The following is a 27,974-nucleotide window of genomic DNA, read 5'->3' as shown; positions in this document are numbered from 1 at the left end:
TGTGTGTATATATATATATATATATATATATATATATATATATATATAGTTGTGTGTATATATATATATATAATTATAGTTGTATGTACATACATACATATATATATACACACACAAGTTTTTTGTTAAACAGTGTACCACCTTGCACTGGCAGCTGTCTCATACATATTGTGCTTACCACATTTCTTGACTGCATCATTTCCTCTTGTGCTTAATTTGATCTTGTATTTTGTTCATCATGCAACTTAGACCTTGCAAGATTCCCAATGATTTAGTTCAACAAAATATGAACTCACAATAAAAAAAAATCATACACACACAGAAACAAGCCACAATGAGGGAGATTTAGCAGTACCAACAGATTTGGATTCCAAAGGATTTCGGCTATTAGAATTATCAGATACAGGACACGAAATAATTTTATATGAATTATTTAAAGAAACAAAACATATGATCAAAATGAGACAAGGAATAGAGACTATTAGTGATGACCAGGCAATTTTGGGGGAAAATGAAATAGAATTTCTAAAAAATTCTAAATTAAAATCATTAAAATTTGAAGTGCAATGGGAGAATTAAACAGTAAATTAAACACATCTGAAGAAAGAAGGTGTGAACTGAAAAATTTGAAGCTATTTTCTTGAATGTTGCACCAAGAGATAAGATGGAAAATATGAAGGTGATTTTGAGACATGGAAGATAGAGTGAGAAGGTCTAACATGTGCCTAATTTTAAAATGACCTCAGAAGAAAGGCCTGTCATGTGACAAGAAATGATGAGCAAATAAACTGGTAAATATGTAGATAAATCTAAACAATATTTACTTAATTAAATATTAAATAATAATGACTAATTTGTGGGGTTAAATAAAATAACTAAAATTCTAAACAATAATGACATATAAGTTGAGGATTGCTTAGAATTAAATATGTGATACTTTAGATTGATTATGAAGAGGCACTTAGCCCTGTGAAATGTCTGGGCCAAGTACATTCTAGGTAGAGGGAGCTGCAAGAGTAAAGGCCCTGAAGCAGAAAAAGGTCTTGATGTGTTTGAGTTGGAGAAAGAAGGCTAGTGTGATTGGAGCTAGCATATGTGGCAGAAGAGATAAGTTAATGTAGAGCCAAGATAAAACATTTGGATTTTATTCTATTAATGGTCAGCCTTTAGACAATTTTAAGCAGAAGAGTTCTATGCCTGAGTAAAATTGTAAAGTACTACTCTGACTGCAGTATAGAGAATAGTATGAGTGTTTGTGTAGGGGGTTAGGGGCACACTGTCCTGAGTGGACATATAGAGACCAGTTATTAAGCTACTGTATCATGTCTTGGACTAGGACAGTGACAATGGAGAGGAAAAAATGTGATTTCTAGTAAAAAATGTTTTCTGGTTTGGGCAGCTGGCAGAATTCTGGTACTATTTATTGTGATGAGAAAAGCTGGAGGGAAGTAGAATTTAGAGAGGGAGAAATCAGAGTTTAGTCTTGGGTATTTTACATTTGAGATGCCTATCCAATAACCAAGTGGAGTTATAAAGAAGACAGTTGAATATAAGAGTCTAGAGTTCAGGCATAAGAAAAGTTTGGAGATATCAATATGTGAGTCATCAATATACAGAGAATATGAAAGGCTTTGGGACTGGGTATGACCTCCTAGTAAGTAAATGTAAATAAAAAAAGAAAGATATCAGATAACTGAGCACTGGGGTTTTCAAATTTTGAGCGGTCTGGAAGAGGAAGAGAATCGAGCAAAGGAGATTGAGTTAGGAAGAAATTCAGAAATTTTCAGTGTCCCAGAAGCTGAGAGAGGCAAGTATTTAAGGGGAAGGATTTGCTCAACTTACATCTGATGTTGCTGAGGGGTTTAGTAAGATGAAGCCAGTGAAGTGACCATGGAATCTGACAACATGGAAGTCATTGTTGACCTTGATGAGAGCAACCTTGGTGGAGTGATGGGAATGGAAGCCTGATTGGATGAGTTTAGAGGAGAATTGGAGATGTGGAAGAGAACCTAAGATATCATAAACGTGGAAGTGTTTTGAAAGCAGTAAAATTATTTTACGAATGCAAGTGGTATTGTTATTATTTCACCAGAAATTTTAGTGAAGTTCGAGACATTGAATAAAGAGATCTGTGCCAATAGAGGCACTGCAGAACCAAGGAGCTTTTTGCCCAGACAAAATGTTGACATGGAAAATCGATAACTAAGACAATAACTCCAGGAAAATAAGTTTGGCAAGAATGCCAGGATTGTCTTGGAAACATTGTCCTAGTTTTGCAAGCCAAACCTGTGACTATCTCTGACTGGAGCCTATTTAGGGTTGTCAGGCAAGAAATATTCCAAAATGAGAGCAGCAGTAACTTTTAGAAAAAAGCCTCATCTGTCATGTTTACTGAATCTTTCATTAACTCATTTTGTGAAGCTAGCAAGCCATTCTCTATGGGCAGGGCATTGTTGGCAAGACTGGGAAATCAGTGTGGTTTGTCTTCCTTGCCACAAGATTCCCTCTTCTTCACCACTGGGGCAACTCCTTTCCCCATAGACACTCTCTGTCCTTCTCTTCACCTGAGTTCCACCAATAGGCAATTGTATGTTTTGTCTATTCAGAAAGCTGGTAGATGAGTTTGGGCAATTGTGCTTTGGAGAATTAGAACCTCTGTGACTATAGTCGACAAGATGCAGTTCATTTTTCCAAGGCTATTAAGGAAAAGTTATGTTCCTGCTTCTCTGCCTTTATTTATGCAGTTACCTGGAATACTCTTTATCCCTATCTCCATCAACCTATAACCCACACATTCTCAAGACTCAGATTTTGTGTCATCTCTGTGCAGCCTTTCCTAGTTCTCATGATTAGAATTTCTTCTCTTTGTCTTCTGTTCTCCCCTTGCTCTTTGTCCCTTTATAATAGTGCTAACAACAGTCTGCCTTGTGTTCCAATTATTTGTGTAGTTCCGACTTGGTTATTATGCTGTCAGCTCTGAGGACAGGGGCCTTTTATTGCACGTTTCTGTATCTCTCACATAGTTCCTTTGCCATAGTAAGTGCTTAATGAATGAATTTTAGTGGGATAGAACTTTAGATGAAAATGTTTCGCATGTTGAAAGTGAGTCTCACAGATATACAAGCAACATGCACTTCCTGGGATAACATTTCTTTCTGAATGATTAGATAGTGAAATATAGAATCTACCAGCAGTAGGTACATATGATAACTAACTGCTGTCATCTGTAATATGTGGATAGAGAATCTAATCAAGCTTAAATCAAGTCACAGAGTGAATTTGCCATTTGCAGCTAATAGAGTTAAACTGCTCTCACACAGTGATCTGTTGTCTTTAATTCCCCATTTGTACTTCGACATTTAAGCCACTGGACAGTCCGTATAATCTATTGTTCACAGTAATATACAACCGAGTTAGCTTCCCTTCCTTCGATAGCTGCTGATGTTTTTAAAAAAGGAAGAACTTTGAGTTAAGTTTTCAATGTTAATGTGAGTTGATTTTATTGTTTTTGTGATGGCAGTTGATTGATTACAAAGACAGGTGTTATGCTTTTGTGTTCTCTTCTCTCGCTTAAATACTCAAGCGTGACATACAAAAGATGATGTCAACAAGACCCTTGCTCTCTGAGGATGCTGTACGTGGTATCATAATGATTGTTATTTTTACCACTTCTGTTGCCACCTCTTTTTGAGAAATTTTATCTCAAAAAACTAATTTTCAAAATTATACATTTGCAATGTAAACTAAGGTAGATTTTGTGTTATGTTACCTCCATGAAATTATGAAAACCAGTAGTAAGTGTGAGTTTCATCCAGAAATTGTCGTACACTCCATTCTTGTCCTGCTTCCTCTTTCCTTCTTCCTTTTTCTTTTTCTCTTCCTTCTCCCCCTCCTTCAACACATACTCAGTTGCCAGGTAGAGTGATGAATAGGTGTTGTCTTGTCCATAAATTAAAAATATGATCCACAAATATGCTTTCTTTTTTTTAATCCAGTAAAATGTTGTAAGGCATATCGGGCATTGATTAGGACAAATAAGGACTCTCCTGTCTAGGCTCTATATATGCCTTTGAAGTCAAGGCTTTAGGAAGACATGTTCTATCAGAAAATTTAATTGTTTTGTCCTGAATTGAATCAGGACGGCTGAATGCTAGTTTCAACTCTGCCATGGGCTACCTGTGTATCCTTGGGCCACTATGACTCTCCATGTTGTGAGCGCCTCATCTTTAAGATGGAAATCTTTCTATTTTCCCAGCTCTGAAACAAAGTGAAAGAGGGCTGTTGTATCTCAATATCCAAGTCATTTGGGAAAGCTGGATATCCACATGCACAATGTGAGTTTGTCTATATTTGAGAGCCAGTAAAATGTGTGCTGGGATCACACAAGAAACCTGATGCTGAACAGCTGGACTGAAAAATGAAATGCGCTTGAAGCCAGTCTCAGCATTGTGAGGTTGTCAGAAACATAAGGGGGCTTTGCCTTTCTCAGAAGCTCTCTAAAGGAGGGGTTATTCAAAGGCTTTTCCCAAAGCCTTGGTGAGAGCAGAGAGGCTTGGTGGGGGCAATATGTGAAGGCTTTGTTGTCCTACAATAGGATATCATGGTGTGTCACCATCATGGCTGTTTATGAGCTTTTGGGTTTTCTTTTTGAGAAGCCAATTTCCACAAATGCCTCCAAAATGAATGCTCTGGTACCCTTTGAGGAAGGGTTGCTGTTTGAAGTATTTACTAAAGTCTTTTTAGGGCTAGTAGTTGATTCAGGTTTTCTATTTCTTTTTGAGCTAATTTCATTATTTAGGTTTTTCTTTAAAAATTATTCATTTCATCTAAGTTTTCAAACGAATTAGCATAGTTATGCAAAAAATAACTTCCAACTTCACAGTTTCTTGTTCCTAAATTTGTGTATTTGTTAACCTTTCAAAACCTTTGGATGCTAGTGTCTGTTGTCTACCACAACTGATTTCTTCTTGCTTGTTTCTACTTTTCTGCTTTTGTATAACTTTACAAAGTCTCCTCTTATTATTATTTTTATTTGGTTGAGGCAAAACAGTCCTGGCTAAATTATCACTATATGATAAATACTCTACCAGGAACCATGAGTAGATACAGAGGGAAGGATAAACTTGGTCTTTACATTCAAGAAACCTATGACCTAATGGGAAAGACTAGGTGAATACTCATGAAAATACCAGCAGGTCTTGAAACAAAGTGCTAAATCCTAGAGACCACTAATGGAAGAATGCCCAAGGGTGAGGCTTCCCTTGCTCATGATCAAAACTAAAAGCAGCCATTGAGGGTCAGGGGCAACCTCAAACATAAGGGCATAGCAGAGAATTTCTGTGTCAAGGAGGTGGCAGGGAGTAAACAATTCAGAGATACACAATATATCAAAGTTAGGGGCTTCAGGTTTTATTGAGCCAAGGTCCAAGATGTCAGGGTTCAAAGCTATGTATCTTATGTCATTGGATATGTTACCAGGAAAATATGCACGTTGTTTATTGAACTAACAGTGCCAGCCGGTGACTTGTTCACTTGGATGTGGTACTAAATAGCTCCCATGGCACCTAAATATCCTCCCATCTTAGCACTCATGACACTAAATTGGAATGCTCTATTTCAATATATTTCACTTCATCAGATTGTGAGCACCATGAACACGGCCTGAGTCTTATTCATCTTTGTTTCCCCAGTGCCTGAACCATATGTAAGTGGTTTGTATTACTAAGCGGCCAAAAGCACAGGCTTTAAAGTCAGACAGAGCTACATTTGTTTGGCTTCATCACTTTCCACCTGAGTAATTTATTTATTGTCTCTAGGTCTCATTTTTCTCATCTGTAAAATAATGAAGACAATAATACCGATTTCTAGGATTTGTTGTGAGAGTAAAATGAGATGACAGATTTGGAAGTACTTAATAGAGTGCCTGTCACAGAGTAAGCATTCAATTAGTGGTAGCTCTAATTGTCATTACATATTGTGGAATGAATGAATGTGTGAGAGACAAGTGGGCTGAAGAAGGATGTTGGCTGATTTGATGAATTCAGAACCCCGGGCTGGGAAGAGCCTTAATTAATAAAGCAATGCTGGCAGTTCTCCAAGTCTCCTTCTCTTCTCTTGGCATCTCTTGGATGGTTGGGAGGCTGAGACAATGGGGATAATCTTTATGCATCTCTTGCTTTGTATAAGGCTTGTAATCATCTTGGCTGAGGAACAAGGATTGAATAGACCTAAAGTGGGAGACGATGTTATTAATATAAACATTTTTCAAATATTGCTCTCTGCACTCAGCATGCTATTGTTAGTTTGTGAGCACTGTGCCATTGCTGTGTAGCTTAGAACAATTAGAAGGTTTGAACGCTTTCAAGATAAGGATTGAGATAAGAACATTTTGACTCTACAGTTTCTTCTGAAGTTTCCTGGGTGTGCTGGATTAATTATCAGATGTAATTAGGAAAACTGACAATTAGGGAGATTACAGGGAGCAGCATATTTTCCCAGCAACACTTGTTTCTTTGGGCAGAAAAGGTGTTGAGGAGACTGTCTTTCTGTTGTGGACAAGCAGCAATACAGAGAGCACTAGAGAACAGGTAGGATCCTGGGAACATGGCTTTACCAGCAGAACCTCAAGTCTGTGGGATTACATTGCTCTTGATTAGGTTTTAAGAAGTCAGAAGAGTTTTCCTCTTCCTTCCCTTCCTTTTTTTTTCAGGAAGGAATGATATTCTGAGCTACTACCAGATTCTTGGTCCATTTTAAGCAAAAGTCCAATGTTTGTGGATCCAAAGCAATTAAGAACTGATGTCTTTTTACAACTAATGAGGATGGAGAGAGATACTTCCACCTCTCAGTCAGTCACAGAAGTTTATCCACCACATGCTGCAGAAGATCTTTCTCATCTGCCTTGGTCTAGGCCCCTGGCCCCAGAGTTGGGTGAAGAATATGCTGCCTTTGAGTCTCTGACAAAAGGTGTCATTTATACAGCCATCTGCTTGTTGACGTTTATTCAGAAGGGGGCATTCCATTGGACATGGTCCCAAAGTTACTCTTGATACAAGACTATCACACATGAAACAAGGAAAAACAATGGCATTCAGTATATATTTATTCAGTAGGGGCTGTGGTATAGACAAGTAAACCTGGTATTTTGAGAAAAAGGAAATTCTTGGGGACTAGAGATAATGGCCCAGATTTGAAAAAATTTTCCCTTGCCATCATGGTATGAAGTTCATTGTCATAATACCATCAAATACCAAGCCAATGATTCTGCTTTCTCCATAGGTAACTTGTCTCCATGATTTCTTTGGTGATGATGATGTATTTATTGCCTGTGGTCCTGAAAAATTTCGCTATGCTCAAGATGACTTTTCTTTGGATGAAAATGGTAAGCACAACCACTGGATTTTATTGTTCCATTGTTCTCCTTCCTTCTATCCCTTAGGATTTCCATGGGTTTATATATGGCCTGGAGCATATACGTTTATGGTCCCTCAAGGGAAAATATTGTTAATCTTTCTCTTGTATATTTGATAAATAAGTCACTAAGTGAAAAGTTGATTAGATATCTCAGATTTCCACTCCAAACTCACTAAAAATCACCATCTATCTCAGTAGTGGCCATTTTTCTTGAACCATATATTGTGTCACATGGACTGGCAGACACAATCAGACCATGGGAAGGAGCATTTAGAGTCATAACTTGGATATTGTATGTATAAGTTTTTTTCTAGTCAACGTCCTCTAGCTATTTGGCCCATGTTGATGATTCTACTTTAGAAAAATTCTCCATGGTGTCTTTACTCTCAAACCTTTTCCCTTTTCCCATCTTCTGGTTTGTTGCCCCATTCCTCTTACTTTTTGACTCAAGAGTCCAGAAGGCTGTTAATCTCAGGAAGGAGGTGAAACACCTGCCCATCTCCTTTTGCTGAGTCCAAGCTGCAGGTAGAACTTAATGGTGAATTAGCTCATACAGCAATAGGATTAGGATGTAATCCTGATGGAAATACACATTAAAAATGCATTTTTCACATATAAGGAGTAAAGTGTGAGAAAAACAAAGCAAGTTGTACTAATATAGACTTTACAAACAACTCAAGGGATAAGGACTGTAAAAGGCATAGCATTTCTGCTGTGTTCCCATTGAGAAGAGACAAATGACCATAAAATAGCTAAACAAATCTCGGCCCATGTCCAACTTTCTATAGCTTCTATATATCCAACTCTGGACAGTGATAACTGAAGTTCACCAACCAAAACAGAAGTAAAAGTAGAAGAAATAAAAATGAACTTTTTGCTTAACTCATTATCCTAAAAATCTCAGTTTGCCAGAAAAGATCTTGTAATCTTTTTGGGTAAATGATATTTCAATGTACCTTTAAGTAAAAGGTGACAAGGAGGTGTCCAAAAAAAAATACAACAATAAAAAACTGATCTCTACCAAGCTGTTTGGTTTTACTTTGAGCAGCACAAGTTTGGAAAAATTATAAAATATGGTGGAAAGAGCCCTAGCCTGGGACTCAGGAGACTTGGCTGCTAGTCCTTGTTCTGCTATATTCTTGTTTTGTGGCCCTAAGCAAGAGGCTTAAGCTCTTTGTATTCTTATCAATAAAATGAGTATAATAGTCCTTCTAATACATTAGCACAATAAGTGCTAAAAATTGCCACAGTAGGGATGCTGACTGACCTGTACAGAAATGGTGCTCCAAACATCTCTGACTGCGGTTGGGACCAGTAGCAGGGATATTTGACAGACTCTCCTACACACTCATGAGCTTTCTATAGATTCTGAGTGTTAGAGTCACTGCTGGCCTGTTTATTCATTAAATCAGCATAAGAGATTATGATAACATGAATTTAAAATAAAAAACTCTATAAATGCAAGATGGTGGTGGCAGTAGTAGTGCTTATTTATAAAATGACATAACATCCCAAACATACTTATTATAATTCATGGCATGTAATGAACAATAAATGATAGCTCTCTTCTACTCTTTTAAATTACTCATGAATGTTTCATCTGTGTGGCTGCAACCTCTGAGCTGTCAATCTCTTTTCCAAAAAATTAATCAATCATACCAATAGGTGTTATTCTGAGACATGGCTGGTTTGTCCACAAATGATTGAGTTGACTAACTACCTATCCAACCCGGTCTTCAACTCCTTCGCTTGTTTCCATAATCCAGGGATTTAAACACCCATTTTAGCTCAGGTGACTTTCGAAAGTTTCTCCCACTCCAGAGCCACCATTCTTATGAGGACCACCTTGTGGTCCTGAGCCATTAAGTGCTTTGACCTATGGTGGTTATTCCAGATTCCAGAGTTTGATAATATGCTGAGCCTCAGTTCTCCCCTGGCTCTCCTAAGCTGTCTGTATCTTTTTCCACCAGAATGCCGAGTCATGAAAGGAAACCCTTCAGCCACAGCTGGCCCCAAAGCATCCCCAACACCTCAGAAGAGTTCAGCCAAAAGCCCTGGCCCCATGCGCCGGAGCAAGTCTCCAGCTGACTCAGGTAACGACCAAGACGGTGAGTGTTCTTTTCCTAACTGTGCACGCTGACTTCATTTATGGAGGCCAGTACCCTCTGCATGCAGAGGAATGAATTCCTCATGAACACCATTGAGTCTCCATGATACCAGTTCTGTGAATTCAGAAACTAAATAGTCAAACTTGTTTGGAGTCATGGAGACACACCCATAGCCCTGATTCTACTCAAGTGGGTGCAAACCAGAGATCTGGCTTATTTTGCCATGCTTGTTGTAATGCTTATTGTTGTGGTTGTCTTCATTGTCATCATCTTCAACATCATTCAGCAAAAGCACAGTAATGAGATAATCATGTCAAACATAAATTTGAAATAGAAAATAAAAAGCAAAAACAAGAAGTTAAAAAATGTGACCTAAAAGTGTCAACATAGTTGATGCACTTGAGCCTCAAATTTGGCTTTGAACTTTTAAAATTCAAAACAAAAAGAAACAAGATGAATTGCATCATTCTCACAATTAGAAAAGAAAGTGTAGGCCAGGTTCTAAAAGGAAACAAAGAGATTCATCATATATAATTTTATCTAGTGGATAGTAAGTAATCTAAAAAATGTGGTCTATGGATCACTACCAACCCATGAACAATTTGTCAGTCTATGACTAGATTAGGAGTTTGTGCCAAATGTAAATCTTGCTGCTTACTGAACACACCATTTACTGTAGCTGACTCTTTTTTCATAGCATTATTTTATTGATGAAGGCAGCAATATATCGGTTTATGTTCTGGTGCAAAGTCTTGTACCAACAGTTTGAGTGACACTGATCTAAAAGGCAAAGGATACAGAAGTTCAGTTTAGAAGCTTAGTAGACTCATGCATAGACAATTTGAGTTCTTCATAGCAAGGAAATTATATGGTCCAGAAGAACACATTTATCCTTGCAAGGATCAGAGTTCACCATGAGAATTCTAGCTTGAGAGCCTTGGGGTACCCTTCTCTTCAATTTGAGACAGCTTGAACAGCCTATTGGTTTTGAAATGCCTATGGTCTAGAAGAGCAGCCTGTTGTGCTGGCCTCACACTGTCAGGAACGTGCATGTCACCAGACATTTCTTTATTCTCAGACAGAAAGAACTAAACTGTGAAGAGACAGCTCAGGCTTTTCATAGTTTCATGTGTTTGCACATGCTGTTGCCTTGTACCTGGAATGCCATCCCTCTAGTCAACTACTCTTCTTTGCTTGAAAACTCCTATTCATCCTTCAATACATCAATTATATAGTTGTTCTGTTCTCTGCAATATCATAGCATGTATAAGGTATATATTTACTTGTCTACTTCCCCAGCTAAATACTGGGTCCCTCGAGAACACGATGTCATATTTATTTTTGTATCCTCAGTGCTGAGCACAGTGCTTGGGTCCTAGTAGATGCTCAAATAATGCTTGTGAATGAATAGATGCATAAGAGCACCAATTTCACCCAACATAGTGTTAGAGATCCAGTAAGCATTTAGGTAATGTCTACTGAAGGAATAAAAATGCATGTGTTTGGTGATATTTTGGCTAAGTGTATAGAATAGCACAAGAATCTACCTAAACAAATTCATATTGCTCAAACAACAAAGACCTACATTTTAAAGCTTAGATTGAAAATGAAATTGTTTGTACAGATTCTAAGTAGGGTCTTGCAAAAAAATTGAGTTTAAACACTAAGTTAAGATCATAAAGTCTGGCAATAAGTTTGTTTAGCTAATCATTTTTTAGCTAAACATTCCTCATGTTAGCTAAACATTCCTGGCTATTTCTGGGATATTCTAACCTGTATTACTTATCTCTTGCTATGAAACAAATTGCCCCAAACCTGAATGGCTTAAAACACAAACATTCGTTATCGTAGATTCTGTGGATCAGGAATTCTGATATGGCTTAGCTGGGTGGTTCTTTCTGGCCCAGAATCTCTCATGTAGCTGTGGTCAAGATATTGGGAGAGGTTATAGTCATCTGAAGGCTCATCTGGGACTGTAGGATCCACTTCCAAGATGGCTGTTGGCAGGATCTTTGCCCAGAATGAGTGATTCAAGAGAGTGAACAAGGAAGGAGATGTAGTACCTATTGTGATCTAGTCTCTAAAGTCACATGCTGTCCCTTCTGTTGTAGTCAATTCATTAGAAGTAGTCACTAAGTTCAGCCCACGTTTGAGGGGAGGGGAATCAAGCTCTACCTCTTGCAGGAAGGTGTAACAGAGAATTTATGGATCTATTTTTAAACTACCACATGACCCATGAGTTAGAAATGCAGAGGTGGTAGCAGCTTGAAGTAAATGGATTCTCTTGCAGACTGTATCCAATTGGGTTACCTAGCACACAGGAACCCAACCACCTATAATGAAACATGATTTAAACATGTCAAATAAGTGATCTCCAGTGTGCTACCTACAGAATTTTTCTTTCTACAAAACATGCACCTCATTGACTCGAATATATTAGAGACAGAGTGGGAATGCATAAAGACTCAACAAATATTTGTCAAACTGAAAGGAGTTAGGGTAGATCCTAACCCAATCTTAGGCAGACAAGACATGCTCTTGTTCCTTCAGAACTCCCTTGCTAATAGGAAGAAACGAGGATATATTCTCACACACAAAATAAGCAGAGTAACCAATTTGAAGAGGGAAAAGGGGACTTTACTCGGCAGATTTCAGAATTACAAGCAGTCCCTATTCCCTGCCATTACAAAATCTAAGGCATTCTCAGTAGGGAACATTTAAATCTTCAATTCAGATAGTTCATGAACGTAAGTGAAGCCTGACTCCAGCCTAGTCAGCCTCCTTGATAATTTCCACTTAAATGATGTGTCTAGAGTCTCCACATGATTTCAGCCACAAAAAGTAAAAGGATCCATGTAACATAACTTTGCGCATTTCATGGCAGTTTGTTTAAGGCCAAGATCAGGGCATCCACTCAGTGAACATTCCACAGAGACAGAGTGATCTCAGGCAAAAAGTATTTTAGGTAAGGTTTGAATTTGACACAACCATTTTTCGCTTTCCACCCCTACCTCATTCAGGACCATTCCAAGCTGGGAGGTGGAGGAGGATAGAATATGGAAGGAGAGACAGAAACCTCTCTAGGAAGGCCCAGCTACTTCCCAGCTATGTGACTTGGGACAAATTCTTTTACCTTTTCTAAGACTTGGTTTCCATTTTGGATAACATAGAATTTGCATGTCTGTAAATAAAAATCATCTTCTATTGTTATCAATTATTTCCAATTTACAGAATTGTATGATAGCTTCCAAAGAATCAGAATCAGAGAACCAGAAGGATGAGCTATAGACAATGCATAGTTTTGCATTAGCATAAATTTCTCATTACAGACATTAAGCAGAAAGAATTATTTCATACAGTGCCAAGTTTTTTTCTGAGCTATTTGTAATGACATGTGCAGGTTAATACATATTTCACCAAAGAATTTTGGCATTAGATGGGGCTGAAATTCTTTGTTCTTTTCTAGGATGATGTAGTACCACCCCGTTTTCATCCTGTGTCTCTCTTGGATCTGGGGCTTGTGGATGGATTCACATTTCTTCATTCAACCTGATTAATTAAAGGTTGTGTAAGATAGGCCACTTCCTGGGAATTTTAACTACCTTCTTTTGAAGGCAAACAAAGCCCAAAATATTCCTCTTTAGTAGGAACTCATACCAAATGAAACATTGGCTCAATTCAGGTTCAGTTAAAGGACTGTTTTGATATTTTAGTTCATTAAAAAATATATGGGTTTGATTCTGGTTTGAACAAGTTTGCATGATTTTCAAATATATTTGAAAATATTTATTCTCTTTGAATTCAATTCAATCCCTACTACTTCCAGTACTGAGTTTGCCCCAAATAGAATGTCTATTGCTAAGTCTAAAACTCGAGATTAGGAAGGATTTAATATTATATTGTTATAAGTAGCTCATTCTCACTTAACAGAACTGATGGACTCTTAGACTCCAAGTCCCATTAGCCATATCTGTCTTTAAAGTAAGCCAAGGGACTGTGGTCAGCAGATAAAATTTGAGCCCAGGAGGCTCTTATGAGATATTTGAAGAAAGCTTGTGCAGTGCCACATTTTGATTAATCCTAGACTTGCCATTTTGATGGGCAAAGGTGAGCTGGCTTCAGAACTAAAAGAAGATATTTCTAGTATGTCTGTTTCCATTTCTGCCATTAATGTGTTATTTTTTTCTCTATATGCAACTACCACAATTTAACTTAATTTAATTTAATTTAATTTAAAAAACAAAGTAACTAGTCGATGAAAAGGAATTACTTTTCTTCTTTTTCTTTCTTTCTTTCTTTAATTTAATTTTTATTTTTTAAATTTTTAAAAATTAAGTTTATTGAGGTAACATTGGTTAGTACAATTATATAATTTTCAGGTGTACATTATAATTTGACACCTGTATATTCTATTGTGTGTTTATCACCCAAAGTTCAGTTTTTGATTTGGATACCTTTTATTTCTTTTTATTATCTTACTGCTGTGGCTAAGATTTCCAATACAATGTTGAAGAGGAGTGGTGAAAGTGGGCATTCTTGTCTTGTTCCTGATCTTAAGGAAATGCTTTTAGCCTTTCCCTATTGAGTATGATGTTAGCTGTAGGTTCGTCATAAATGGCCTTTATTAAGTTGAGGTATATACCCTCTATTCCACTTTGCTGAGAGTTTTTATCATAAGTAGATGCTGGATTTTGTCAAATGCTTTCTCTGCATCTACTGATGTGATCATATGATTTTTATGTTTTGGTTTGCTAATGCGGTGTATCACATAATTGATTTGCGGATATTGTACCAACCTTGCATCCCAGGACTAAATACAACTTGATCATGGTGTATGATATTTTTAATGTATTGCTGAATTCCATTTGCTAATATTTTGTTGACGATTTTTGTATCAATGTTCATCAGAGATATCAGCCTACAGTTTTCTTTTCCTTTTATTTTTTGTAAAGTCTGTGTCTGCTTTTAGAATCAAGAAAATGGTGGCCTCATAAAAAGAATTAGGAAATCTTTCCTCTTCTCGAGTTTTTTGGAATAGTTTGAGAAGAATAAATGTTAATTCTTCTTTGAATGTTTGGAAAAATTCACCTAGAAGCTATCTGTTATAGGACTTTTATTTGGGGGGAGCTTTTTGATTGCTGATCAATTTTGTTGGTGATAATCACATGGTTAAGATTTCTGTTTCTTCTTGACTCAGTCTTGGGAGATTGTATGTTTCTAGGAATGTATCTATATCTTCCAGATTGTCCAATTTGTTGGTGTTTAATTGCTCGAAGAATTTCCATATGATACTTTGTATTTCTGTGGAGACAGTAGTTTACTTATACTCTTTTATTTCTGATTTTATTGATTTGAGTGTTCTCTCTTTTTTCCTTGATGAATAGGACACTGTCAATTTGTTTTTCCTTTCAAAGAACCAGATCTTGGTTTCATTAATCTTTTTTTCTGTATATGAGGTTTTTTTTTAAATTAAGTTGAATGGGGTAACATTGGTTAATACAATTATATAATTTTCAGGTGTACATTATAATTTGACATCTGTATATTCCATTGTGTGTTTACCAAAGTCCACTTTCCTTCAGCTACCATATATTTGACCCCCTTTACCCCATCTACCTCTCTCCTCCTCCCCTACCCCATACCCTCTGGTAACCACGAGTCTGTAGTCCATGTCCATGAGTTTCTATTTGTTTGTCCTGCTCATTTGTTGCTTTTAGGTTTATTTCCCACATATAAGTGATATCATGTGATTTTCAACTTTTTCTGTCTGGCTTATTTTGCTTAGCATGATTATCTCGAGGTACATCCATGTTGTTGCAAAAGGCAGTATTTCATCTCTTCTTATGACTGAGTAATATTCCATTGTATATATATGTACCTCAGCTTCTTTAGCCAATCATCTATCCTAGGACACTTCAGTTGCTTCCATGACCTGGCCACTGTGAATAATGCTGCCATGAACATTGATGTACAAATATCTTTCCAGATATGGGTTTTCAAGATTTTGGGGTAAATACCCAGTAGAAGGATTGCTGGATCCTATGGTAGATTAGTTCTTAGATTTTTGAGGAACCTCCACACTGTTTTCCATAGTGGCTGTACCAATTTACAGTCCCACCAGCAGTGTATGAGGGTTGTTTTTTCTCCGCATTCTCTCCAGTATTTGTTTTTAATTGTCCTGTTGATTATAGCTTTCTAAGAGGTGTGAGATGGTATCTCATTATGTTTTTGATTTGCATTTCTCTACTAGCTAGCAATGTTGAGCATCTTTTCATATACTTATTGGCCATTCGTATGTCCTCTAAGGAGAAATATCTGTTCAAGTCATCTGCTCATTTTTTTATTATTATTATTTTTATATTTTTAGGCAAGGCAACCTTTGGTTGACCTCACAGATTGCGATGACCTTTTCAGCTTACAATCCCTTATTTTTTATTTTTTACACCTACAGTACCTGGTCTTCCTAGGTGGTCTCCCACCCAAGTACTAACCAGGCCCGATCCTGGTTAGCTTCCGAGATCAGACAGGATTGGGCTTGTTCAGAGTGGCATGGCCATAGACCATCAGCACATTTTCTGATTGGCTCATTGTTTTCTTGTTATTGAATTGTATGAGTTCTTTGTCCATTTTGGATATTAGGCTTTTATCAGGGACATTGCTTGCAAATATATGTTCCCATTCAGATGGCTGTCTCTTTACCTTGTTGACGGTTTCTTTTGCTGAGTAGAAGCTTTTCAGTTTGTTGTAGTCCCATTCATTTATTTTAGCTTTTACTTCCCTTGCTTTTGAGGCCAAATTCATAAAATCCTATTTAAGTCCAAGGTCCTTGAGTTTTTTCCCTATGTTTTCTTCTATGCATTTTATTGTTTCAGGTCTTATATTAAGATCCTTAATCCATTCTGAGTTACTTTTGGTGTGTGGTGATAGACAATAGTCTAGCTTCATTCTTTTGCAGGTGGCTTTCCAGTTTTCCCAGCACCATTTACTGAAGAGGCTTTCCTTTCTCCACTGTATGTTTTTGGCTTTTTGTCTAAAATTATTTGCCCGTATAAATATGGGGTACCTTCTGGACTCTTGATTCTGTTCCACGGGTCCGTGTATCTCTTTTGCTGCCAATACCATGCCATTTTGATTACTGTCGCTTTGTAGTATAATTTGAAGTCAGGCAGAGTGATGCCTCCAGCCTCGTTCTTTTTTCTCAGGATAGCTTTGGCAATTCAGAGTCTTTTGTGCTTCCATCAATATCTGATGATTTTTTGTTCTATTTCTTTAAAAAATGCTGATGGGATTTTGATGGGGATTGCATTAAATCTGTATAATGCTTTAGGTAATATGGTCATTTTAACTATGTTGATTCTTCCAATCCAAGAACATGGAATATCTTTCCATTTCCTTGTATCTTCTTTGATTTCTTTTAATAGGGTCTTGTAGTTTTCATTACATAGGTCCTTCATGTGTTTTGTTAAATTTATTCCTAGGTATTTTATTCTTTTTGTCCCAATTGCAAAAGGAATTATTTTTTCCACTTCTTTTTCTGACACTTCATTATTAGAGTATAGGAAAGCTGTGGATTTTTGAATGTTGATTTTATATCCAGAGACTTTACTGTATTTGCTTTTGTTTCCAGTAGTGTTCTTGAGGAGTCTTTAGGGTTTTCTGTATATAAAATCATGTCATTCACAAATAGTGACAGTTTGACTTCTTTTCCTATTTAGATGCCTTATGTCTTTGTCTTGCCTGATTGCACTCGCTAGGACATTCCATGTTATATTGAATAACAGTGGCAATAGTGGAAAGACTTGTCTTGTTTCTGATCTTAGAGCAAAAGGTTTTAGTTTTTCACCATTAAGTATTATGTTGGCTGAGGATTTGTCATATATGGCCTTTATTATGTCAAGATATTTTTCTTCTATACCAATTTTGTTAAGTGTTTTGATTATAAATAGATGCTGTATCTGGTCAAAGGCTTTTTCTGCATCTATTGATATGATCATATGATTTTTATTTTTTAATTTGTTTATATGGTGTGTCACATGAATTGATTTGCATATGTTAAACTATCCCTGTGCCTCTGGGATGAAACCCACTTGATCTTGGTGTATAATCCTTTTAATATGTTGCTGTATTCGGTTCTTATTTAGGATTTTTGCATTTGTGTTCATGAGAGATATTGGTCTGTAATTTTCTTTCTTTGTGTTATCCTTACTAGGTTTTGGTATCAGAGTAATATTCTCCTTATAAAATGAGTTGGGAAGTATTTGATTTTTTGAAAGAGTTTGAGGAGAATAGGTATTAAATCTTCTTTGAATGTTTGGTAAAAATTACTGGTAAAGCCATCTGGTCCTGGACTTTTACTTTTTGGTAGGTTTTTGATGATTGTTTCAATTTCCATACTGCTAATCAGTCTATTTAGATTTTTCGGTTCTTGATTCAGTCTAGGAAGGTTTTATTTTTCTAAGTACTGGACCTTTTCTTCTAGGTTATTAATTTGATATTATATACTTTTTCATAGTATTCTTGTATAATCCTTTGTATTCTTTGATGTCAGTTGTAATACCCACTCTTTCATCTCTGATTTTGTTTATTTGTGTCCTTTCTCTTTTTTCTTTAGTGAGTCTAGACAGAGGGTTTTCAACTTTGTTAGCTTTCTTAAAGATCCGACTCTTTGTTGCAGTTATTTTTTCTATTGTTTTTTGTTTTCCAATTTCATTTATTTCTGCTCTAATTTTAATTATTTCTTTCCTTCTGCTGACTTTAGGCTTCATTTGTTCTTCCTTTTCTAGTTTTTTAAGATGAAGCATTAGGTTGTTTATTTGGGCTCCTTCTCGTTTTTGGAGATAGACCTGTAATGGTATGAACTTTACTTTTATGACTGCTTTTGCTGTGTCCCGAAAGTTTTGATATGCTGTACTATTGTTATCTTTCGTTTCTACATATCTCTTGATCCCTGTTTTTGTTTCTTCCCTTACCCAGTTATTTTTCAGTAGCATGTTGTTTAATCTCCATGTGTTTTTGGTTCTTCCTGATTTCTTTCTGCATTGATCTCTAATTTCAAAGCATTATGATCAGGGAATATGTTTGGTATGATTTCAACCCTCCTGTATTTGTTGAGGCTATCTCTGTGTCCCAGTATGTGGTTGATTCTTGAGAATGTTCTATGTGCACTAGAGAAGAATGTATAAGCATCTGTTTTGGGATGGAAGGCTCTGTATATGTTATATTATGTCCAGTTGTTCTAATGTGTCGTTTAAGGATGTTATTTCTTTAGTGATTTTCTGTTTTGATGATTTGTCCATATCCGACTTTGAGGTTTTTAGGTCCCCTACTACTATCGTGTTTTGGTCTGTTTCTCCCTTTAGTCCTGTTAGTAATTGCTTTACATATTTTGGGGCTCCCTGATTGAGAGCATAGATATTAATAAGAGTTATGTCTGTCTTCTTGGTGCATGATTCCCTTTATCATTATGAAATGTCCCTCAATATCATTTTTTACCTTTTTTATTTTGAAGTCTATATCGATTGATATTCGTACTGCTCTTCTCGCTTTCCTGTGAATGGCATTTGCTTGAAATATCATTTTCCTGCTTTTCCTTTTGAGTCTATATTTGTCTTTGGAGCTGAGATATGTCTCCTGGAAGCAGCATATGCTTGGGTTTTGGTTTTTGATCCAATCTGCAAATCTGTGCCTTTTTATTGATGAGTGTAGTCCATTTACATTTAGGGTGATTATTAAAATGTGAGGTCTTCTTATAGCCATTTTATCTTTTGCTTTTTGGTAGCTCGGTGTTTCCATTGCTTCCTTGTTCTTGTGTTTCTGTTTTCTTTATTTTATTTAGCTTTTGTAGGTTTTCCCTTTGGTTCTTCTTGTTTTATGTTATATACTTCAGTTCTGAATCTTCTGTGTGTGTTTACCATTACGAATATTGAGAGAGAGAGAGAGAGAAAGAGAGAGAAAGTCCATTTTCTTCTGTGCGTGCCTTATCTCCATTCTCCTTTGTAAATTTGGATCTTTGAATCCTCCCCTTTTCAGTCATTGTTGTCTCAATTTGTCCCTATGTATGCTGAATGTTCATTACTATCTTGCTATAGCAATTGTCTTCTAATTATTTAAGCTTATAAGGCCCAGTTCTTAGTACGAATTGCACTCCTCTGTTTCTATTTGCCTGAGGGTCACTTTACTCATAATTATGTATTTTTTTTGTCATTTTGTTTTAGATGAGCTGACTCCTTTTAGTATTTCCTGTAGTGCAGGCCTCATAGTGGAGAATTTTGTCAATTTTTGTATGTCTGGAAAGGTCTTAATTTCTCCTTCATATCTAAAGGAGAACTTAGCTGGATACATTATTCTAGGCTGGTAGTTCCTTTCACTTAATAGTTTAAATCTTTGATTCTATTCCTTTCTGGCTTGTAAGGTTTGCGTTGAGATGTCCGAGGGTACTCTAATGCATTTTCTTTTTTTATACGTTACTGTCTTCTTCTCCCTGGCTGCCCTGAGAATTCTCTTTGTCATTGATTTTTGATCATTTTAATACACTGTGTCTTGTTGAAAGTCCTTTTCGGGTTGAGATAATTTGGTGTTTTGTTTTACTTCTTGAATTTCAAGCTATAGCTCATTCCTTAGATTTGGGAAATTCTCATCAACTCTTTGTCTGAAAATGCTTTCTAGTTCCTGCTCCTTTCCTCTCCTTCAATAATGCCAATTCTTATGTTTCCTCTCCTGTGATGGTATCAGCTAGTTCTAGTACTTCTCTTTCTTTATTTTTCATTTTTCAGTTTCTCTCTCCTACCTTCTGATTTATTTTTAGACTTCTGTCTTCGATATCACTGATCCTTTCCTCCATTCTGTCAACTATTTTTCAAGCTCGCTAATTCATTTTTCAACTCTTGCAATGTGTGTGTTGGTTTTTTTTATCCCAACGCAAACCTTCTAGATTCATCCATTTGTTACAGTTGTCACAATTTCATTCTTGTTCAAGGTTGAGTAATATTCCATTGAATATATGTAGCACCTCTTCTTTAGCCATTCATTCACTAATGGACACACAGGTTATCTTGTCTATTGTAAATAATGCTGCAATGAACATGAGACTGTGGAGTAGTGTTTTGGGTTAGTTTGGACAATATCCAGAATTGGTATTACTGGTTCCTTCTTTTTCTCTTGTTTTAAAGTCTATTTTGTCTGGTATAAGTATTGTTATACCAGCTTGCTGTTTCTTTGTTTGTTTGTTTGTTTTTCATGAAATATATTTTTCATCCCTTTACATTCAGTCTGTGTGTGTCTTTTGATTGGAAGTGAGTCTCTTGTAGGCAACGTATGTAAGGGTCTTGTTTTCTTATCCATTCAGTCACCCTGTCATTTGGAGTATTAAGTCCATTCGCATTCAAAGCAATTGTTGATAGTTATATAGTTATTAACTTTTCATTATACATATTTTTTATCTTTTTGTCTTCTTCTTAAAGAAATCCTTCTAACATTTCTGGTAATACTGGTTTGGTGTCAATGAACTTTAGCTTTTTCTTTTCTGGGATGTTCTTTATCTGTCTTTCAAGTTTAAATGATAGCTTTGCTGAGTAGTAATCTTGGTTGTAGGTCCTTGCTTTTAATCACTTCGAATATTTCGTGCCAGTCTCTTATGGCCTGTAAAGTTTCTGTTGAGAAATCAACTGACAATCTTATGGTTGCTCCCTATAAATAACTAGATACTTTTCTCTTACTACTTTTAAGATGCTCTCTTTGTCTTTAACCTTTGGCATTTTAATTATGATGTGTCTTGGTGTGGGCCTGGTTGGCTTCATTTTGTTTGGGACACTGTACTTCCTGGACTTGGATGTCTGTTTCTTTAACCATGATAGGGAAGTTTTCTATCATTATTTCTTCAAATAGAGTCTAAATCCCTTGCTCTCTCTCTTCTCCTTCTGGCACTCCTATGATGTATGTTTGATGTTGTCCCAGAGGCCCCTTAAAATATCCTCATTTTTTTGGATTTCTTTTTCTCGTTGCTGGTTGGATTGGGTGTTTTCTGCTACCTTATTTTCTAAATCACTGATTTGATCTTCCACTTCATCTAATCTACTGCTAATTACTCTTAAGGTATTCTTCATTTCAGTTATCATATTCTTTATTTCTGACTGGTTCTTTTTTATGGTTTTTTTTAACCTCCACTTTTATGTTTTCTATCTTTTTGTTAAATTTCTCATTAAGTTTATCTACTCTTTTCCTATAATCAATGAACATCCTTATAACCAGTGTTTTGAACTCTGCATTGCTTGTCTCCATTTTGTTTAAATTTTTTTCTCTGGAGCTTTGTTTTGTTCTTTCATTTGGTACATGTTTCTTTGTCTTCCCATTTTTGCTGCCTACTTGTGTTTATTTCTGTGTATTAGATAAGGCTGCTATGTCTCCCGGTCTTAGCAGAGTGGCCTTATACAGTAGGTATGCTGAGGGTACCAGTGGCACAGTCTTCCTTGGTTACCTGAGCCAGGCACTCCAGGTATGTCCCTTGTATGGGTTGTATGTGCTCTCCTGTTGTAATTGAGCCTTGGTTGCTGTTTGCTTGTCAATGGGTGGGATTGACCCTCAGGCTGATTGGTTATGATGACTGTGAACAATGGAGGAGCTGTTGTACAGGGCCTGACCCTACAGAGCAGAATTCAATTTAGCAGGGCTCTGTGCCTCCTGTCTGCCCTTTTGGTGTGTCATCCTTTGATGTGACCCCAGGTGGTGTTCTGACACAGACTGAAGCTGGCCACCAGGTGTGTAGACCAAGGCCGCTGGGGAAGGACCCTGATGCAGGTCAAGTTCAACTATAGCCTGTGCCCTGCCCAGACTACCTGAAATGATTCATCAAGCAATCCACAGATGTCTGCCACCCATGCTGGGCTTGAATGTGCCTCAAGAATCCAAGCCATAAACTGAGGCCAGCCGCCACTAGTGCTGGGTTTGAGGCTGCTCAGCAAGAGGTATGAGGGCACATGAGGCCAGATGCTGCTTGTTTAGGTTTTGTGAACCTTTGAGAGATTTTAGGAATCTCTGCAGCATGAGCCAAGATGGGCTGTTTGTATGGAAAAGCAACTGGAAGTGTTTTGGGTGGGCTCATATGTTGAGACAGGCGGGGTTTCAGAGAATCACCAGGGTGGAGCGACCAGTGTTTGCTATGTTGATGGAGACTCAGATATGCGGCCACCCGGGTCTGCAAGCCAGGTGGGTGAGGGCTCAAGAAGGGAACAAGGGATTCTGCTAGCACTTCTCTCTGGGAGAAAGCTGCCCCTCCAGCCCTCGCCCTGATGCCAGCCAACTCAGTTCCTCCTCATATGTCCTTGGCGCCTTTTGAGCTGCTGCCCCAAAGCTGGAGCTCGGAGCAAATGAGTCCGTTAACAAGTAAGTTGTTGTGCAAACCCCTTATGAGGAAAGCCTGTGACTCCTGCAGCTCTCCATCTCATTCAACTACAATCTCTGCTGGTTTTCACACCCAGAAGTTTTTAGGGCTTCTCTTTCCAGCACTGGAACCCTGGGCTGGGGAGCCTAGTGTGAGGCCAGGACTTCTCACCTCTCCAGGAGGACCCTCACAGCCAAGATATTTCTCCTGATTCTCAACCATCACACACGAGTGTGGGACCAGCCTGTTCTGCATCTTCACCTCTCCTATCAGTTTCAGGGTGGCCTCTTATGTATGTCCACAGTTGTAGGACTTCTGTTCAGCTGGACTTCCGGCAACCTCCAGTGATACTTGTTTTATAGTTTAGTTGTAATTTTGATGTAGTCATGAGAGGAGATAAGCACAGCGTTTACCTACTCAGACAATATGACCAGAACTAGGGGACATTGGTTTTGATATTGTATTGTATTTTACCCAGTCTATCCAAAATATTATCATTTTAACATGTATAAATGTCAGAAATCATTACTGAGAAATTTTGCATTCTTTGAAATTGGGTTGAATTTTATAGTCACAGCACATATCAATTCTAACTAACCACACTTCAAATGCTCAATAGCTACATGTGAGTAATGGGTACTGCATTAGATTGTACAATACCTTTCTTATCCATCTAAGAGAGGTCCAAAGTAATGGTCTCTTAAGTGAATTAAATGTTCTATACTTTGAAAATTACTTCCAAATCTGTCACTTCAGTTATCACTTATAATAGCACCATATATTAGGTTAGGAAAGGATAATTATCCATTTTTTTAGATTGCGGAACTAAAATATAAAAAGATTTAATATCTGTGATCTTCACAATGTCACACAACTATTTAGTACCCAAGAGCCAGAGTTCAGCTCTCCTGACTTCCTGAAACGCAATTCTTTCAATGTCTCTGAGGCAGGATATGGAAACTTCAGAGTGGTAAATATAAAGGTCTCTGTTCGATGTTCCTTGCCTCTCTTTTTTCTTCCATCTTCCTCCATCTCAGGCATAGGATGTGGGGAGGTAGGGGATGGGATGATATCTGTGCCATTCTCTTGAATGCAGCCATGATAATTAGGGCCTTTGTTTCCAGTGCCTAGTTCTAAACATTCCATCAGGTCCCCTACTGTCACCCCAAGGGGAAGTGGTGCTTTCAGTAAAGTTATTGGAAGAGAAAAGCTTCTCCTGCCCCCTTCCATTCTGGTTCTTTTTAAAACCACTGCTTATGTCTAGCTTAAGAGGAAGAACTGCCCTATATCTAAGGTATCTTTTCCATTGTCATTGGAGACCTGTTAGGAAATGGTTGGGTGACACAGTACAGTGTTGATCACTGAGCACTCTACAGGGGATGGAATGTGGTGGTGTTGACCCATCTGCTTGTTGTAGGAATTCTAGCAACCTGCCATAGCCTGGAACTTCTGTTTAAATGCAAACGAATCTCCAAAGTTTTTGGGGCATACCTAGTAGTGCTAGATGCTATAAAGAAAAGGAATAAGACAAATTCCTTGTCACTAAGAAGCTTATGATTTATTTGGGGAACCAGTATAAATTTAACTAAATTTATACAAATTTATATAAATTTAACTAAAAAGTATTTACAAATATTTGTAGTTATTATGTGCCAAGCAGCTGTTCTAATCACTTAACATGTATACACTAATTAACTCCTTACGACAACCTTATAAGATAGGTACTATTATCTACATTTGGCGGATAAAGAAACTAGGGCTTATTTAAGTTAAGTGACCTGCCCAAGATCACACAGATAGTAAGTGGTAGAACTGAGATTTAAACCCTGGCGTTCTGGCTCCACAGTCCACAATCTAACCATTGCTTTGGGGGCACTAAATACGAGTTAATGGTAATGTTTTTTTTTTTTTAATTCCAAGCGAATAAGAGATACAGAAAGTATTAGAGTTCACGGGAAAGAGCTCATCAGGGGCTAGGGTACTAAAGGAAGCCTTCCTAGAAGAAATGGGGCTTGAAACAGAGTTATATGTCAATTGATAAGGAAATGAATATTTCTGGCAGTGTGAAAGCAGAACAAAAGAGCAGAGATGGTGATGAATATAACATATCAGGGTATAGGAAGACAGCTGTTAAATCTACATCTCTAGCCTTTTGGATATCTATCCAGTTAACACCTAACAGACAGTCCTACTTATATGTGCCAAATACAATGTGTCTAAAAATTAAAAAAATTTACTCTCCTCAACTCCCTGTCTGACAATAGAACCAATTCTATTTTTTACCACAGGCCCAACACCTTGGTGTTATCTTTGACTCTTCTCACTCTAATCCTTCATGTCCACCATATGCTGCTGTTGATATTGATGGACCTTTGAACATCTCCACATTGCTCATACAGAAGACCCTACCTTTCTCTCATCATCTGATGCCTAGATTACTCCTCAGACTCTTAAGTAGTATCTTTGTTTCAAATCTCTGTCACCTTATGTATCTTGTGTGGTGCCACCATGTTTCTTGTCCTAAAACACCATTTCCATTGTGTTACTTCTGCTGAAAAATCTTCAATGGTTCCACATTGCATTTATCAACACCCCCTTCCACCATGGCAATGCTGAGAGAGTAAAAAAGAGAGAAGAGCAAAGAGCCAAGGGCTGTGTTTGAGATAGTGCAGCAATAAAATGCAAAAACCGGAGTAATCATCTTCACTCAGGAAAACTTCAGTCCTCTAATGCCTGACTTGCTAGCCAAAGAATTAGTCTTTAGCTTGTACAGATTGATAAATAATCCCTTGTGGAAGGGGATGTCCTAACTCAATGTCCATATATTGCAGTTACTTAATACCTTCTATTTTTAGTAGTGACGATAGTAATATCAACAGAAGATGTCATTATTGAGCCCTTCTTATGTGCTATGGCACTTGACTAAGCATTTTATATAGTCTGTCATATAATCCTCAAAACGACAATAATTGAGATGTACATTATTTTTTATTTGAATGTTACAATTGGAAAACTTTTCAGAGGTTAGTTACACTCAAGGTCATACATCTAGGAAATGGCTAAGCCAGGATTTAAAACCTTGACTGAAAGTAAATAAATAAATACATAAATAAACAAACAAACACATAAATAAATAAAAACTTTGACTGATCCACACTGTGTATTCTTTCTACAAATTAAAAGCAATGTACTTTGTTCTGGTTCTTGCTCCATAAAACCTGTGGTGAGCATTGACAACATACTTGCTTCACCAGAAACGTTCTCAGAAGTATCACCTTCAACAGGAAATAAATGTTGTCAGTATTATCAAGCCTGAGAAAACAATCCTGGAACCTCCACCAGGCTTCTTACAGATGCCCTCTTCTTTAAGGAAACTAATGTGTCAAAATATTGGAGGAGTGGGTACACATATTTATTTTTCAACAGGGAAGACTCTTGCTTTTCTCCATTATTTAAGGGATTCACAACTACATGCTGTGCAAGAGTCTGTAGGGAACATATTTAGATTTCAAATTCCAACTTCTGAAATTATAGTATCTCACAACTTATGATCAAATTTTGCCTGAGAACCAGACCTATGATGAAGTTGGTGAAAAATTTCCTGAGCCCTCAGTTCTTGCTGCCCTAGTGGATGGTTTTTTGGAGAGAGACAAAAGCTTTTTCACTGAGCAGAAACAATTAGCAAAACCAATTCGGACAGCCCAACTAATGGCTCTTTGGAATAAAAGTGAAAACCACAGATTCTTGGCCTTGTTCTGAAGTGAGTTGAAAACATCTTAGTTCTACTTGGATGTTCTTCCAGATAAACTCCCTGTATATATAGGGAGAAAACAGGATGTCTTAGGACTGGAATGAAAAAAACACATAGAGCATTCTCAACATGAAAAAAGGAGGAAGTGTATTGAGATCTCCTTCTGCAAGTCAGGGAATTAAAGACAAGACAGAAAACCAATCATTAAAAGGTCATGGTGGGAGGTATGTGATGTGCTAACCTTAGGGAATTTTGAAATGAATTTGTGAGCAAGTCCTCCAAACCACCATCCATTCAGGAGAGGCAGTGTATACCATTTAAGCAAGTCCTACTCTCTCTGAGACCCTACATTCTGCGATTAAAAGGAAACTAGTGATTCCTGGCCACTACTTCTTGGGGTTATCAGGAGAAATATGTAAATTCATATATAGTAAAATGCTTTAAAAACAATTGTCAAATACAATGGCAATTATTAAAGCAGCTCTGAAATTATTATCATAGCTCTTTTTGTTAGACTGGGGTTGTTTTCAGTAAGCAATATTTAAAAATAGACATCAAATTAAAATCAATATGCTTGATTTTGAGTTGAGCTCAAGTGCTAGGATTAAAATGGGAGGGAAAGCCAAAGGTAAGTGAATGAGCATTAAATCAGTTTGGTCACCAGTCAATGGTTGGGTGTAAAACAGATGTCAAGCTAACCCTTTCCTTCTTGTGCCATTCTAGCCGTGGGAATGTAAACCCAGAAAGTATCTGCATTTTTCAGCAATGTAGTGAGTGGCAGTTAAATGATTAAAAACTGATTTCCCAAGTGTTTGTTGAGTGTTGATGACAAAATGAAGTCCTCTATTACTGATAGCTTAAGATTGATTAGCTAAGGAGTGTCAGGGAAACATATATAAACACATACACATATACAGAGAATACATAGAGAAGTATAGATGGAATATGTATTTATGTATTACCCCTGAAGTTTTGGGGCGAGAGAATTTCAGAGGATATTGAAAAAAGAACCAGAAGTTGCAAAATAACCTGTATGTGCAGATCTATGGCCCATGGATGGAAACTGACTCACATGCAGACATACTCTGGTTAACAATTTCTACATTTTGGCAAGATCAGTGAGTTCATTCTCAACTAAATAAGAGTGTAGGTGAAAAAGACAGTTTTCATTTTGTAAATGACAAATGCTAGGAAACTAGAATTTGTTGTTACCAAAGGATACAGCATTCTTGTGGAACAAAATGCCAGAACTCACCTGGGGATGCCTACAACTGCTAGAAATTTTGGCTGAGGTTAGGGCTTTTTTGGAAGACTTTCATTATTTCAG

General features: G+C 37.2%; 1 protein-coding gene and 1 pseudogene across 2 annotated transcripts in view; one reads left to right on the top strand and one right to left on the bottom strand.

Moving 5' to 3' along the window:
* DCX (doublecortin) overlaps positions 1-27,974 on the top strand; it is a 165,034-nt gene that overhangs the window by 115,344 nt on the left and 21,716 nt on the right. Inside the window, exons 4-5 of one of the 2 annotated variants that reach the window (XM_039874766.1) lie at positions 7,279-7,381; positions 9,384-9,506. In XM_039874766.1, coding sequence (XP_039730700.1) covers positions 7,279-7,381; positions 9,384-9,506 — 226 coding nt within the window. Of the gene's footprint in view, positions 1-7,278; positions 7,382-9,383; positions 9,522-27,974 lie in introns of both variants that reach the window. The other variant, XM_039874765.1, reaches the window with a different exon arrangement.
* On the bottom strand, positions 15,964-16,082 carry LOC120612335 (uncharacterized; annotated as a pseudogene).

This window comes from Pteropus medius, unplaced genomic scaffold, assembly GCF_902729225.1.
Source record: "Pteropus medius unplaced genomic scaffold, Ma_sr-lr_union100, whole genome shotgun sequence".
Lineage (NCBI taxonomy): Eukaryota > Metazoa > Chordata > Mammalia > Chiroptera > Pteropodidae > Pteropus > Pteropus medius.
This window is presented reverse-complemented; position numbering and strand designations above follow the sequence as displayed.